The following is a 13135-nucleotide window of genomic DNA, read 5'->3' as shown; positions in this document are numbered from 1 at the left end:
AGCTCCAGGACATTTTACCTTCAGCGTGGTGTCATGACACATCAGACATCTTGAGCTGTGCGTCTTGTAGTCAAGTATAAGGCAACCATTTCTCTCGTCTCACCACTGGGTTCTTTTACAAAGACCCTCTGTCTGCTTTCAAAGCTTTCAAATCCAAGGTTAAAAGAACCTGTCCTTGAGAGGCAGGAGGTGGAGGAGGAAAGGAGCGTCCCCGCTGAAGAAAGGATGGCGGTCATGCACACAGCACAAATACTTATTAAGTTATTCAGACGATGTCCTTGATTTCTGCTCTTCTTCGTGCCTTGTTTTTCAAAGGGACTTCAAAAGCTTTTTAGGAGCGGAGATGGAGGGAGGAAATCATTTGTTGCACATTCCTTTTGCTTGAAGCAGCAGCCAAAGCATTTTAGTATATTAAGCCAAAAAGGCTCAGGAGCCACTTGAATCATCAGAACGGGGCCAAGTTCAAGATCACATAGACGTTTATCACAATTATGGAGGCGCAGCAGTTGATTTATTTGGTTTTTCCCTTCATGTCACAATGAGGCGATTGATACCACCAATTTATCTCCACAGTGAGGAGCTGTATTGCATAGCTTGCCCACAGTCTGGAAATTGGGAAATGATCTAGGAAATTATCATGTATTTTAAACAAACAAACAGCCATAGTACTTCTTTCTAGTCTTTCTAATTCCTTTTTATGAAGTTTTCCACACAGATATGAGTTGTATTGTTTAAATGAATCAAAATCTACGTACCAGTACGTCTGAATATCGTAACGGATACTCGATATTTAGTTTCTTAATGATATGTCCTGGTTTTATTGGAGGTTATGTGGCGTTGAGGGTTTGTTATTTATACCAGAGCTAGCTTGCCATTCCTCCCTGGTTCCAGTTTTTCTGTGAACCTAAACTAACCCCCTTGGTTGCTTTGGCAAGAAAGAACAAACTTGGATGAATTGCTTCAGTTGGCAACAAGCAAATTAATTAAATTCATCCAAAAGGACCGTTTTTACAGTGTCATTTTCTAGCTGATTGAATCCCCCAAAAGTACCATCGCCAAACCAAACTGAATGAGATTCACGTGAAATGTATTTTATTTTATCTACAGATCAAAATTATTTTCACAGTGTACTCGGTGTGCACACAAGAGGGGTATTGATCATAATCATCATCTGAAGAGGCTTATTTCCCAAAATGTCAAACTAAACCTCCTCTGGGAAGTGTTAAGAGCTCCACGAACAACGTTACAAAAACCTTTTCAGTGCACCCCTATATATTTTTGTAAATAGGGGGAAAAAGCATTCAGATGTTCCCTTGCCTTCTTTTTTTTTTTTTTTCTTCCGGAGTATATTTGATCTCTCAGGAAATGTTTCCAGCTTTGACAGAAGAAATGCCTGTGCAGGTTCAACGTGTTTTGACAGTGTGCTTCAGCTAAACCTTTGACATGAATCAGGCCTTGTTTTTGTAAATCAGCCCTCTCCATTAAACCAGAGGAAACACACGGCTGAGTGGTTTGCAGGACCATAAGTCAGAGAAGATAACTGAAAGCCTATTTGTTCAAGAACTGTATTTATGTTTTCACAAGGCAGTTCAGTCCTTCAGGGTGAAACCAGTCCATATGAGGTCCCACAGCACCGAGTCAGCGCTGTGACCTGTTCGTGATCCTAAATCAGAGCCTGCAGAGGACACTGAGCACCTCTGTTCTGGTACCCTGGTAGCAGTGGAGTGAGATATGGGCCAACTTGCAACAGCCAAAAAGACTGTGGTTATGTTTTCTCCACAGACATAGACAATGACACTTCCAATTTCCTGTGCACGCCGTGGACCAGGAAAGGCCATCCCCAGAGAGGAAGGAAAACTCTGTTTGTGTGTGTGTGTTCATGCATGACTGAATAAGACGTAGTTACAAGAAGGAATTAGGGTTTCTTTGGTTTTGTGCTGACATAAATCATTTTTTTTCCATCTGATTTTTATGGCACAGCATTTCCAGCACTATGATTTTTCGGAAATGTGAGTGAGACTAGCCTTTTAAGCATCAGAAGTCACCGGTATGGCAGTCGAGATGTTTTACCTGCAGCTGAGCCACATCTGTTTGCAGTGAGATGGATGAAACAGCCAGATGGAGTTACCTGTGTCAACTCCCTCAACTTCAGCACCATCAGTATAACGAACTTCTTGTTTACCATAAGTGTGAAATGCACCAAAGGAATGTGACTGTATGTGTGAGTCTGTGCATGTGAGGGTGTGTATATGTTGGGAGAGGCCATGTGTACTTACCCTCCCCATTGTTTTTACTGCTACCAGGCCAGCCATTTGTTCTGAGGCACAGACTGCGCTCTGTGTACTTTTGTGAGCTGATGCAGCTATATGGTTTGGTTGAATTTCCTCCCCCTCTTTCACTCCTTCAGGCTCCTGTTTCTTTTCTATGTCTAGTTTGCCCAGTAATTCAGGGTTTTGTTTAGTTTTCGTGGTGGCGGGAGGGGGTTAGTTGAAGGCTTGGTGCTGCGCAAGCAGCGTCGCAGGCCTCCTAACACCATCACAGGGTGTTTCGGCCCGCTTCACTTCACTGGATCTGAGGGAGCAGACCTGAGCCAATTAAGAGCAGGGAGAACAGGCTGCTGTCCGTCTCGCTGCAACCCGCCCCCCTCATCCCTTTGATCTCTTGCACGCTACGCAAAACCACAGCCAGGGCGCTTTACCCTCACTGTGCATGCAGTGAGCGACAGGACTCGCCCAATTATTACAATCTGGCCTCAGGATTTCTGGATAATCAACGAAAAAGATGACAAATTACTTTCATCTCATTTAATCTGCCCACTGTTTCAGGGTTGGAGCTATCATGAAAAAGGATACAGATCTTCTTCTGTTCTGAGATACGTTTGTTGGCTGAGCTGCGTACTTATATTTGCTCTCAAGTTGTTTGAAACTATTTTTGTCATTTTTAATTGCCAAAGTGAGTTTCCATACCTTTGGGAGATTTTGGACCAACATGTTGGAGTGCTGCCCCGCCAACATGAAAAAACCAAATGAGTCAAAATCCTTTGGGAAAATGAGTTCCACGCCTCCCGCAGAGTTGCAGAATCAATGCCACGGCCAGTGGAAGTGGTTTGGGTGACTTGTTGTTGCCCGACAGGTTGATTTATTTTCTTCTTTCATCTATAAACATTTTCAATACACTAGAAAAGTAGACACTTAATTTGTTCTCTTTTTTTTTTTGTTTGATTTTTCCAATTTTTTCAAATATATCAGAAAAAACACTTATTGGCCAAACTTTGGAAGTGAAACACAGAGTGATCCAAGGAGACATTAGACTTTTTGAAAGGTTTATTGATTCAGTCGGCTTTGTATCACTGGATGACGTATCAATGTCTGTTTCTCCATGACAGAAAAAAAAACAAACTGTACAGTATTGCAAATCAGATCTTTAATGTTTTGAACCAGCAAAATCATAAAAGATTTGCAGTATCATCAAAATAGTTTGGTTGGCCACAGCCATCCGCATCTAACCTAATGGTGTACTTACAAAAGCTGGTTTCAGAAAATATAAAGCCTCTAATTATTGTGTTTTCAGGACCTCCACGAGTGTCTGAGAAAGTTGCTCACAGGCAGATGGCCCGGATAGGCAGTGACATAAAGCTGACGTGCCCCGTTGAAGGAGACCCCCCACCCCTCATCATGTGGACCAAAGACGGGCGCAACATCCACAGCGGCTGGATACGCTTCCGCATCCTCCGCATGGGCTTGAAAATCAAAGAAGTGGAGGCAGATGATACAGGGACCTACATCTGCAAAGCAATCAACGGATTTGGAAGCGTTAACATCAACTACACTCTCATCGTCATTGGTGAGCGCAGATGGAGTTTAGTTTGTATAACAGGTCCTCCACAGGTCCCGGAGATGACCTCAGCGATTCTTGGAAAATGTGTCATTCTTGTTAAAAATGTAAGCTCAATTCTGCAACTATAAAGCATGAAGTCACCTGTGTGCTAACTAAAACCAGAAACCGTGGCAGTGATTCAGTCCCTGATTTGTATGGTCGGACCACGTCATCTTCCGCTGTTGTGTTCGACTCCAGCTATGGAACACTTCCCTGCAGTCAAAAATCCCACCGCGGCTCTTTTAAAAGACCGCATCACTCACAGAGGTCAAGGTCTAGAACGAGTAGATTTTTAGAGGTTTAGTAGCCACTCATCCACTGATCCACTCATCTTTTGTATGTGTTACAGCTCTTACATTTCTCCGCCCAAAGTCAACAGCAGACCGGGATATTGTTTCATACTACTTCATCCTCTGTGACTCAGTTGGATCTCTATCTCTTCCTTTTCCTTAGGCTACTCTCCGTGGAAGCAGGAGGTCTGCAGCTCCACAATAAGAAACACATTTAGTGTAAAAGTGCCGGTTTGTCCTCAGACTCTCACACAGCTCTTGAATCGGGCCTGTAGGATTAAGCTCGGTATGACCAAGTGTGTTACTCTTTTGTGAATGTGCATACAGTGCGTTTCCTCTGCACTGGGGCAGAGCATGATGAATGAGCGGAGTGGAGCGTGAAGGCTGTGTTTAGTCTAATTACTCTAAGATGCCTAATTTGGGTCAGAGTCTGCACTGTATCTCGCAGGAGGAGTTACAGCTTGGTCTTGTGACAGCCGTTCTTCTTCAGAGGAAGAGCCATAATCAGGCAAAGACCCAAAAAAACAGCAGTTGTTTCAGTAAACCATGGTCTTGAATGGGGGACTCCACAAGGCCCAAGATTATTTTAAGGTCTCCCTCAATATATAGTTGCTGGAGTTCAAAGAGAGGGTGTCGGCTGATTGTGTTAAAATTAAGGGGTGAATATCTTGGCACAAAGCCGCCTGTATATCAAAGTCAGACGAGGCTCTTGTGAGTGTACACTGCACTTAAAGGCCAATCTAAGTTTTGGACCTTTTTATAGTGGAGTTATTCAAAGCCTGTCTGTCTGTCTGTCCACAAGGTTACACAAGATCTGTTAAGCCAAATTTCATGACACTTGATGGAAAACTGGAGCAAATTAAAAGATAGAATCATTTAATTTTCGTGTGGATCTGAATCACTTTCATAACAACTGCAAGACAGGGTATTGGTCTTGGCAGTGAAAGCAAATCCTCCGCCAGCTTTTCTGATGAGCGGGCGCACGTCTCCTTAGATTTTTTTCCTCCGCAGAGAATAAGTATCGATTCAAGTGGGCAGCCCACTGAAGCTGGTGTGAATAGAGTAGAAATAATCCCCAGAACAGACTTGTGTTGATAAATTTGATATTAATGTAAATTTAAATAGTTTTGTTGGAAGAGAGCGATTCAGCACTTTGTGATTCCAGAATTTAAATTTATTCAAGAGGTTTTCAGTGACAGCTGGTGAAAGCTGGTGGCAGCATGGCGTAGAGACCATTAACATATTTTCTGGGCTTCATCTTAGATTTTTCCATGCTTTCAAGAAACTGTTTAAGAGATGCTGTTTTTGGAGTGGAGTATGACTGCTCTTTTGTTGCATTACACCTGGGCAAAATCCCAGACAGGCTCATGGCTCAGGAAGAGTAGCTCTTTAGAATACTTTTTGTTTTGAGTAAGATGGTCATCACACAGAAATGGCTCCAGCCAAAACCCCCATAAATGACTGTAATGTGGCAGACTGGTAGGCAAAGGTAGACTAAAATGATGATGTATGAGGGCTTTGTTTCTGCCTGGAATATCCAGATTATCCTGAGGTCTGTCATGTTCAAACTCTGGTTCTTTGGTCATGTGACTCCTGATGACCTCAAATGATTTCTGAAGTGCATCCGTTTGTCTGCATCTGAAGGAAGGTTTTGAACCTCTGAAAGCCTTCAGAAGTGCCTTATTTATTGTCAGGAAAACATGAACTGGTGCAGCGATTTATTGAAATGTGCGAACATTGATGAAACTATAGTATGTAAACCTTTAATATCTGCATAGAGAAAAGTGCATAGGAACAATTTTTCTTTTTTTTGTTTCATTGTGGCAATAATAAACAATGCTTTTCTCACAAATGGTTGAGATGACGCTTTATGATAAAAGTGTGAAAATTTGACAGCATAATGGCATAATACATTCTTTCTTTTAGCATTACATACCTAAACCAAATGTTAGGGTTAGTTTAGGTTGGTTAAATTCCTCAAATGTCTGATAAAATACAGATTCAGTGTAGAACAGGTCATAAAAGGGTCAAGGCAAAAACAGAGTTTGTACAATTCTAACAAGCTTGAAAGTAGATATTTGGTCTGAACACCTTTTTATTCTTCAACACAGCCTGAACCCTCTTAGACAAGCTTTCTGTCATTTATTTAAGTAGTCTTCAGGAATAGTTCTCCGGGCTTCTTGAAGGATGTCCCAAAGCTCTTCTTTGGATGTTGGCTGCCTTTTGTTCCGTTCTCTGTTAGATGATCCCACACTGCTTCAATAATGTTGATGTCCGGGCTCTGGGGAGGTTTCATCCCTCCATAAAACCTGTTGATGCTGATTTTCAGTCAATTTCTTGAGTCATTTGGCAGACCGCAGCCTTTTTTTAAGGACACATTGCACATCATGCTGAGATATGCCAAGTTCCGAATTGCTCTTTACAAAATAACCTTGTCTGTGCAAAAATAGGATTTCCTGTCTGTCAAACTGTGTTATCGTCAGTATTTTTCAGTTGCAACTAAAGAAATGAGAACAAACGATGTGTCTCAGCTACTTCCTGCTAATAACCAAGTGCCTAAAGATGCAGTTTGAAATGAACTTATTGTGAAGTTGTCTGTGGGGCATTAGACTTGAGTTTCTTTAAGTTTGAATAATCCACTGGTCAGTGTTAAGTGAATTAATTAACACACATTCAAAACAAATTAAACAAACAATAAAACCCACATTCCTGAAAATGGTCAGGTACAAGGACTGGACTGAAAATGAGAGAAAAAAGCAGCCAATGTCCAAAGAAAAACTTTAAGACCTTCAGAAAGCCTGGAGAACGATTGCTCAAGACTACTTTAAAAGATTATGAGAAGGTCTGGCTCCTGGGAAGCAAAGATATGAAAATTAGGGTTGGCTCAGGACTTCTGCACAGTGCTGTAGGTGCTGCCATTATGGAGCCAAGCCTAGATCATGTTTGGTCCAGCTGTTCCGGGGGCAAATCTAAAACTCTTTGCTACCATTTTCCACCATTGATAAGTGCATTTCTGCCTTAAGTAATCACAGGAAATATAAATGCAGCCAAAATACAAAGTGTGTAAGAAGTAAGGATGTTTACTTAGTAAAAAGCATGTGCTGAAAATTTCCATTTGAGTCTTAGCACTGAAAGAAACTGCGGATATGTTGGGGTCAAAGTGGGAAAAGAAGTTGAGAATCAGATGAAATTCAAGCACTGCAGAGATTTAAAATGTCAGTAAAAGTGCTGGTAATAAATCAACCTGTAAGTGTTTGTTAAAGTCAGAAAATGGAACCACTAAAGTTTGAAGGTGGGCTTCAGTTTTTCCCTTTCCCAGCACAACTGAAGCTACTTACAGTAAGTTAGGTAACCCTGTGTTTATATTACTCTCAATACAACAACTTGACAAAGTATAACTGCCCATGTTTGCGAGCTGGATCGAGCTCGAAACAAAACCATTTCCAAATAAGTATTTGTATTTTCTAACGTATGTTCTAATGAATATTTATCTCTACAATAGAATCGGAGCTGATGATTTTGGTGTGTGCACACGAGCGACACACAATTAGCCAGTTATTCTGTGATAGATAACAGCCCCTGCGGTGTATTTATGTGACAGATCATTTGTGCAGCTTGAGTTCTGCTTGAGTGTGACTGAGTGAGAGGGGAGAGTTCAACAAAAACAGTTTAAACTGCTCTGATGAAGTTGGCGAAGTCTGCCAGGTGATTAGTTTGACCTGACTGCGTGCGCTGTTCCACTCCCACTCTGGGATTTTTGTGAAGACAAAATACCACTGGACCTTTAATCGTAAGTCTTTCTTGGAAACATTTCCAAGAAGAGATTTTTATCAGGAGCGCTTTCGCCCTTTATGGAGTTGCATAGAGGCTTTCTGCGCTGACCGTTAATCCTGATCAATCCTACTGTAGGCGCTCAGCGATCATTCTGCATCTTACAAAGAACACTCGCTCCTCTATTTCTGCTCTCTTGTCTGTCATCCCATTAGGCGCTGGCAGGCCTTCGCCACACCGTTTGTTTTTATAGGTAATTGTTCCAACAGTGGTCCATTTCATTCAGATTAGGGGGCCTCATTGTCAAAATACTCCCAGGATTGAAGTCGGCCTCATACAGCCAAATAGTCTGCAATTATCATGAGCAACACTTTCCATCAATGTAGAATCAGCTTATTAATTTAGTTGCATGCTGTTAAGCTGCTTTGTGGGCCATTATGTTGCTCGAAAAAGATCAGAGGAAAGTTTATTTGTTTGAAATTCTGTAAATGAGGGGTAAAGGGCTCCAAGCACAGCTCAACATACAGAATCCATCATGTCAGTTTGTTATTTTTTGCTGGATCACAGTGAAAAAATTCAAGAAGTAACTGCAGTCAGTTATAGGACCGGTCAGGGTGGAGGGGTCAATTGATCCTGGCAGCTGTTCAAGTTCAAGGCCCAACGTGAAGACAACAACTTTTTAATCATGACTTGGAGGCTTACAAAGATGTCAAGTAGAAAAAAAAGATGAGGCGGCAGAGAGGAGTGAGACTGGTAGTGAAAGAATGAGGGGTTCTTTAGGCTAATGTAAGGAGGAGGGGAGGGGTTCCACTGCGGCTGGAGAGATATCCCTCGTCCCATCTGCCAGCGGACAGCCTGTCCTCCCAAGAGCTATCTGAAGAATCTGGTCAGTGAGTGGAACATGGCGCCTCCTCAATCCCTCCAGCTGGCTGTTTGGGCCCTGTTTGGGGTGGTCTCCTGACAACTGGCCCCGTCAACTCCCAGCACCCCCTCCAGGAGAGGCCGATGCATGCAGCAATCCTTCCGTCCGCGGCTGCTCAGGCCACAGCAGGTTTCATATTAGCATTAGTATGGATTGTCATATTAACATTTACAGAACTGAATGTAATGTTTATGTCTGCTCGGGTAACATATTACAGGGCTGACGCTGGGATTGTAGCACAAATTATTTCTACATAAAGATGCTGCCTCTCATGGCACATATTTAATGTTGCTCCTCTCTGGAGATGATGTCAGGCCAACTTTTGGTTAAGCTGCCCCGTGTCTGGCTGACCACATGTTTTAGCTGTTTGGAGACTTCCAGAGTGTGATGCAAGGCCACTGCGCATAACTTTCACTGGACATTATAATGTCCCCAACAGCATCTGGAGCTCATTGTGACCCCAAATCATTGGGCTTTTTCCTGTGATTCAGCTGGCACGGGAGGCCAGCAGAAAGTGTGTGTGTGTGTGTAGTGACCTGTTTCCTGTGGCTGGATTTGTGAATGAAATGGGCGGGGTTGTCGTTGGACTGCAAACACTGTAGCTAGACCATGAATGGATTCAAGTCGTGTGGAAAAAGGTTGGTTGCGTTTTAACAAAGAGTGCTTAGTTGCATAAACATGCATTTGAATCACGATTCTGTTAACTTTTCTTTTTCCATGAAAATTTGAGCTTTTAAGTTTCCACTACACAAGAGCCTTCTATTGCAGACCTCTCAAGCGCTACTCATTTATTGATTATTCAGTTTTCTTCAAAAAATAGCAATCATATGGCAGCTATGAGATGTCCTATTGCTGTTAGGTGAGTCAACATTGTCTCAAGACAATAGTACAAGGGATAGCTTCAACAACTCAAACGTATAAAGGGCGCCATTGTTCCTAAGAATCGCCTAAAAGCAGAGAGGAAATAGATTCAAGAAAGAAAAAAAAAGTTAGAAAGAAAACCCCGGCAGTGTGGGACCATGTTCTGTTTGGATTGGGAGGTTCAGGAACCGACAGGAATGTGGAGAGCCCAAGTGAGCAACAGAGAAATATTTCTTCCAGTGGAGGCTGTTTTTTTTTTTTTTTTTAAGGAATGGGTTATTATAGTTGGCCAGTTAAACCCCTTCAAATAGCCATGACATCATGGCTGGGCTTGGTGCTGCAGGGGACAAACAAAGGAGGGTTTGTACCCAGAGAACCCAAGAGAGCGTTGAGGGTTTCGGGGGGACTCAGAGGGAGGCAGAAAGAGGGGGTTAGAAGTCACATCTGGTCTTTTTACCTGACCCAATCAAACCCTGAGAGGGAATCAAGTGTGCCAAACTGCCTTTTTGAAAAATCCACCGTGAGGCTGTACTATATGCAAAAAGTAGCAACTTCCTGGTTTTTAAAGCCTGCTTTTAACTAGAAGTGCAAAGACTTAATTAATCTGCAGCTTTTATAGTAATCAAATCATTGTTTTGATTTTTTTTTCTTTCTAAATGCTACACCATCTTCCTGATTCTGCTTTTTTTTAAACTTGAGGTGTTTGTTAGCAGTGCTCACTGTCAAATCTGATGTGATGAAACACTTTAAGTAGCATCATATTAATACACTGAAGAAGAGTCTCTTTATAATCATCTGCTTTAATGCCTCTGTCCGCACGTATAGGCAGATATTGGTAAGGAACCCAATCCGCTCTGTTAATTCATCCCTGCTAAACTTGAAAAGTCGCTACGCATCCCAAACTGTCGATTAGGTTTCACTCATTATATTTTCTCTAAGCCCTGTCTTAGCTCGGCTGCATGATGTCAGCCAGTGACATAAACTCCACAGCTGTCTTCTGGAACCGGGCTTATAAAAAACGATCGTATTACATCCAAATGCTGCAGACTGTGATTTAAGCATGCAACCCTCGCAGAAGAGACCGTCGGTAAAACGCTAAATTTACTCCGAGAGAGTCTAGACCACTTTTCTGGGTTGGTTTAGTGTTGGGCTTTAAATGCTGTGATGGTAAAACTGTCAGATATTTAAACAGGATTCCAATAATGAGAGAAAATATGAAATGACAGAAGACTCCTACCAGTTTTTAGATGCATTATGAAACCTTCATTAAAGCTCATGTTAGAGATGTAAAGCTTCAGATACACGGTAATTAATTGCCAACGTGCTACTTTTTTTTCTGCGTTTGCAGATATGAACGCCACACCGTTTCATATGTCCACCAGCTGACTGACTTTTGTCCTGCTGTGTTCACAGATGACTCGGGTGCTGATAAAACTGGACCAGCTCACGGAGCTGAGGCTGAGCCATGCTGTGAAAAACTTGGTAAGAACTCCGTTAGCATGCTGTCAGTGATGCTGTGGCAAAGGAAAATGTCACATTAGTGTATTTAGCATGTTTTAGCTTGCTGTTGTGTGCCAGACAAATTCAGCTCCCTTAAATCTCTGATATGTTTACATTAGTTTTGCATGATTTGAGGTTGATTCCAAAAGCCTGCGCTGAATGAATATCATTCGGCTTGAGTTATATTGGTCTCTACGTAGATTTTGAGACCAACTTTAAATTAATGCAAATTTTAATCTGAGCATGTAAAATTTCACTTGAAAATAGTCAGCAGAAGCATTGTAAAAATCAACGTTTTACCCTCTGAAAACTAGATTGATTTCTGTAATGTATTTTCCAAAAGTGCGCCCCCGCTTCACCCAGCCTGCAAAGATGAGGAAGAGGGTGATAGCTCGTCCTGTGGGCAGCTCAGTGCGGCTGAAATGCACAGCCAGCGGAAACCCTCGACCGGACATCGTGTGGCTGAAGGACGACAGGCCTCTGACGGAGCAAGAGGTCGGGGAGGGTCGTCAGAAGAAGTGGACTCTGAGCCTGAGGAACCTGAAGCCAGAGCATAGTGGCAGATACACCTGCAGGGTGTCTAATCGGGCTGGGGAGATCAACGCCACGTACAAAGTTGAGGTCATACGTGAGTATCTTGCGGCAGACTGAGGCTGAGCTACAATCATACCAAACACCTGGATATATTAGTCCTTACAGATGAGGTCAGGGAATTAATTTAAGTGATTACTGCTGTTTGTTTGGATCATATTAGTGGTGCAATGTGCATAGCTGCAGGAGATTAAATGAGGCTAATCACTGCAATAGTAGGTCGGACTCCGACCAAAGCAAAACTGTAGCTTTTGAAAAATCTTCTCTCTGATCTACCTCCTCCTGAAGTCTGATTGCGATCAGCAGGTCTCGCTGCTTGGATGAATGTGCTTGAGTAATCATGTACATGAGAAGCATATTGATGAAACAAGCCTGAGTAAAGGTTTGTGAGGGGTGTTTGCGCAAGGGGGGCAAGGCTGTTCAGCTCAGAGACCATCCATCCAATCTGGATCCGATTAAAGCCCAGCTGTCTGCCAGACCCACTGCCCCCCCCCCCTTCCCATGAGAAATGTGTGCTGTACAACCAGGAGCAAAGAAAGAGAGGAAACTAATCACACATACTTCTTGTGTTACATGTGGTATTCCTCCCTTTCTGTCAATTACAGCTTCTGAGCCTGAGGCCAGTGTGGACAACTAAGACCTCTTCTGTCTGCAGGGTGGCTGTCATGTCAGAGGACGTCTGTGTCTTGACAGTTTTTCTTGCTGTGTTTGTGCAGAGAGGACAAACTCCAAGCCTGTTCTCACGGGGACTCATCCGGTCAATACGACGGTGGAGTACGGAGGGACCACATCCTTCCAGTGCAAAGTGAGGAGTGACGTTAAGCCGGTCATTCAGTGGCTCAAGCGCGTGGAGTCTAACGAAGAGAGCCGCTATAACTCCACCATCGAGGTGGGAGACCACAGATTTGTTGTGCTGCCCACGGGGGACGTGTGGTCAAGGCCCGACGGCTCCTACCTCAACAAGCTGCTCATTACCCGCGCCAAGGAGGAGGACGCCGGCATGTACATCTGTTTGGGCGCCAACACGATGGGCTACAGCTTCCGCAGTGCCTTCCTTACCGTGCGGCCAGGTGAGGACTGAGAACTGAGAACACACATGTGACATTTCAAACTGTTTCAAACTAGTTTAAACGATGTACACCTTGAAGACAGATGACGAGAAAACAAGGCCTGCATGTCTTGCTGTGTCATCTGTTTTGTGTTGGTTTTGATGTGGTCTGAGCTTGTTTGATTTGGTACCAGATAAAAAGAAACAAACAGAGGAGTCAATTACCTTCAAACTATTTTCCACCACCCTCCTCATCAGCGATGAAACATACACTGA

At 43.0% G+C, this 13135-nt stretch overlaps 1 protein-coding gene across 1 annotated transcript in view; it reads left to right on the top strand.

Moving 5' to 3' along the window:
- LOC140270392 (fibroblast growth factor receptor-like 1) overlaps nucleotides 1–13135 on the top strand; it is a 30633-nt gene that overhangs the window by 15822 nt on the left and 1676 nt on the right. Inside the window, exons 3-6 of the mRNA XM_072365527.1 lie at nucleotides 3571–3843; nucleotides 11134–11202; nucleotides 11564–11848; nucleotides 12528–12881. Coding sequence (XP_072221628.1) covers nucleotides 3571–3843; nucleotides 11134–11202; nucleotides 11564–11848; nucleotides 12528–12881 — 981 coding nt within the window. The remainder of the gene's footprint in view (nucleotides 1–3570; nucleotides 3844–11133; nucleotides 11203–11563; nucleotides 11849–12527; nucleotides 12882–13135) is intronic.

The sequence above is a fragment of the Leuresthes tenuis genome, unplaced genomic scaffold (genome assembly GCF_036924035.1).
Source record: "Leuresthes tenuis unplaced genomic scaffold, fLeuTen1.0.hap1 SCAF_15, whole genome shotgun sequence".
NCBI classification, from domain to species: Eukaryota; Metazoa; Chordata; class Actinopteri; order Atheriniformes; family Atherinopsidae; genus Leuresthes; species Leuresthes tenuis.
The sequence above is the reverse complement of the archived record's forward strand: the minus strand, read 5'-3'. Positions and strand labels throughout refer to the sequence as shown.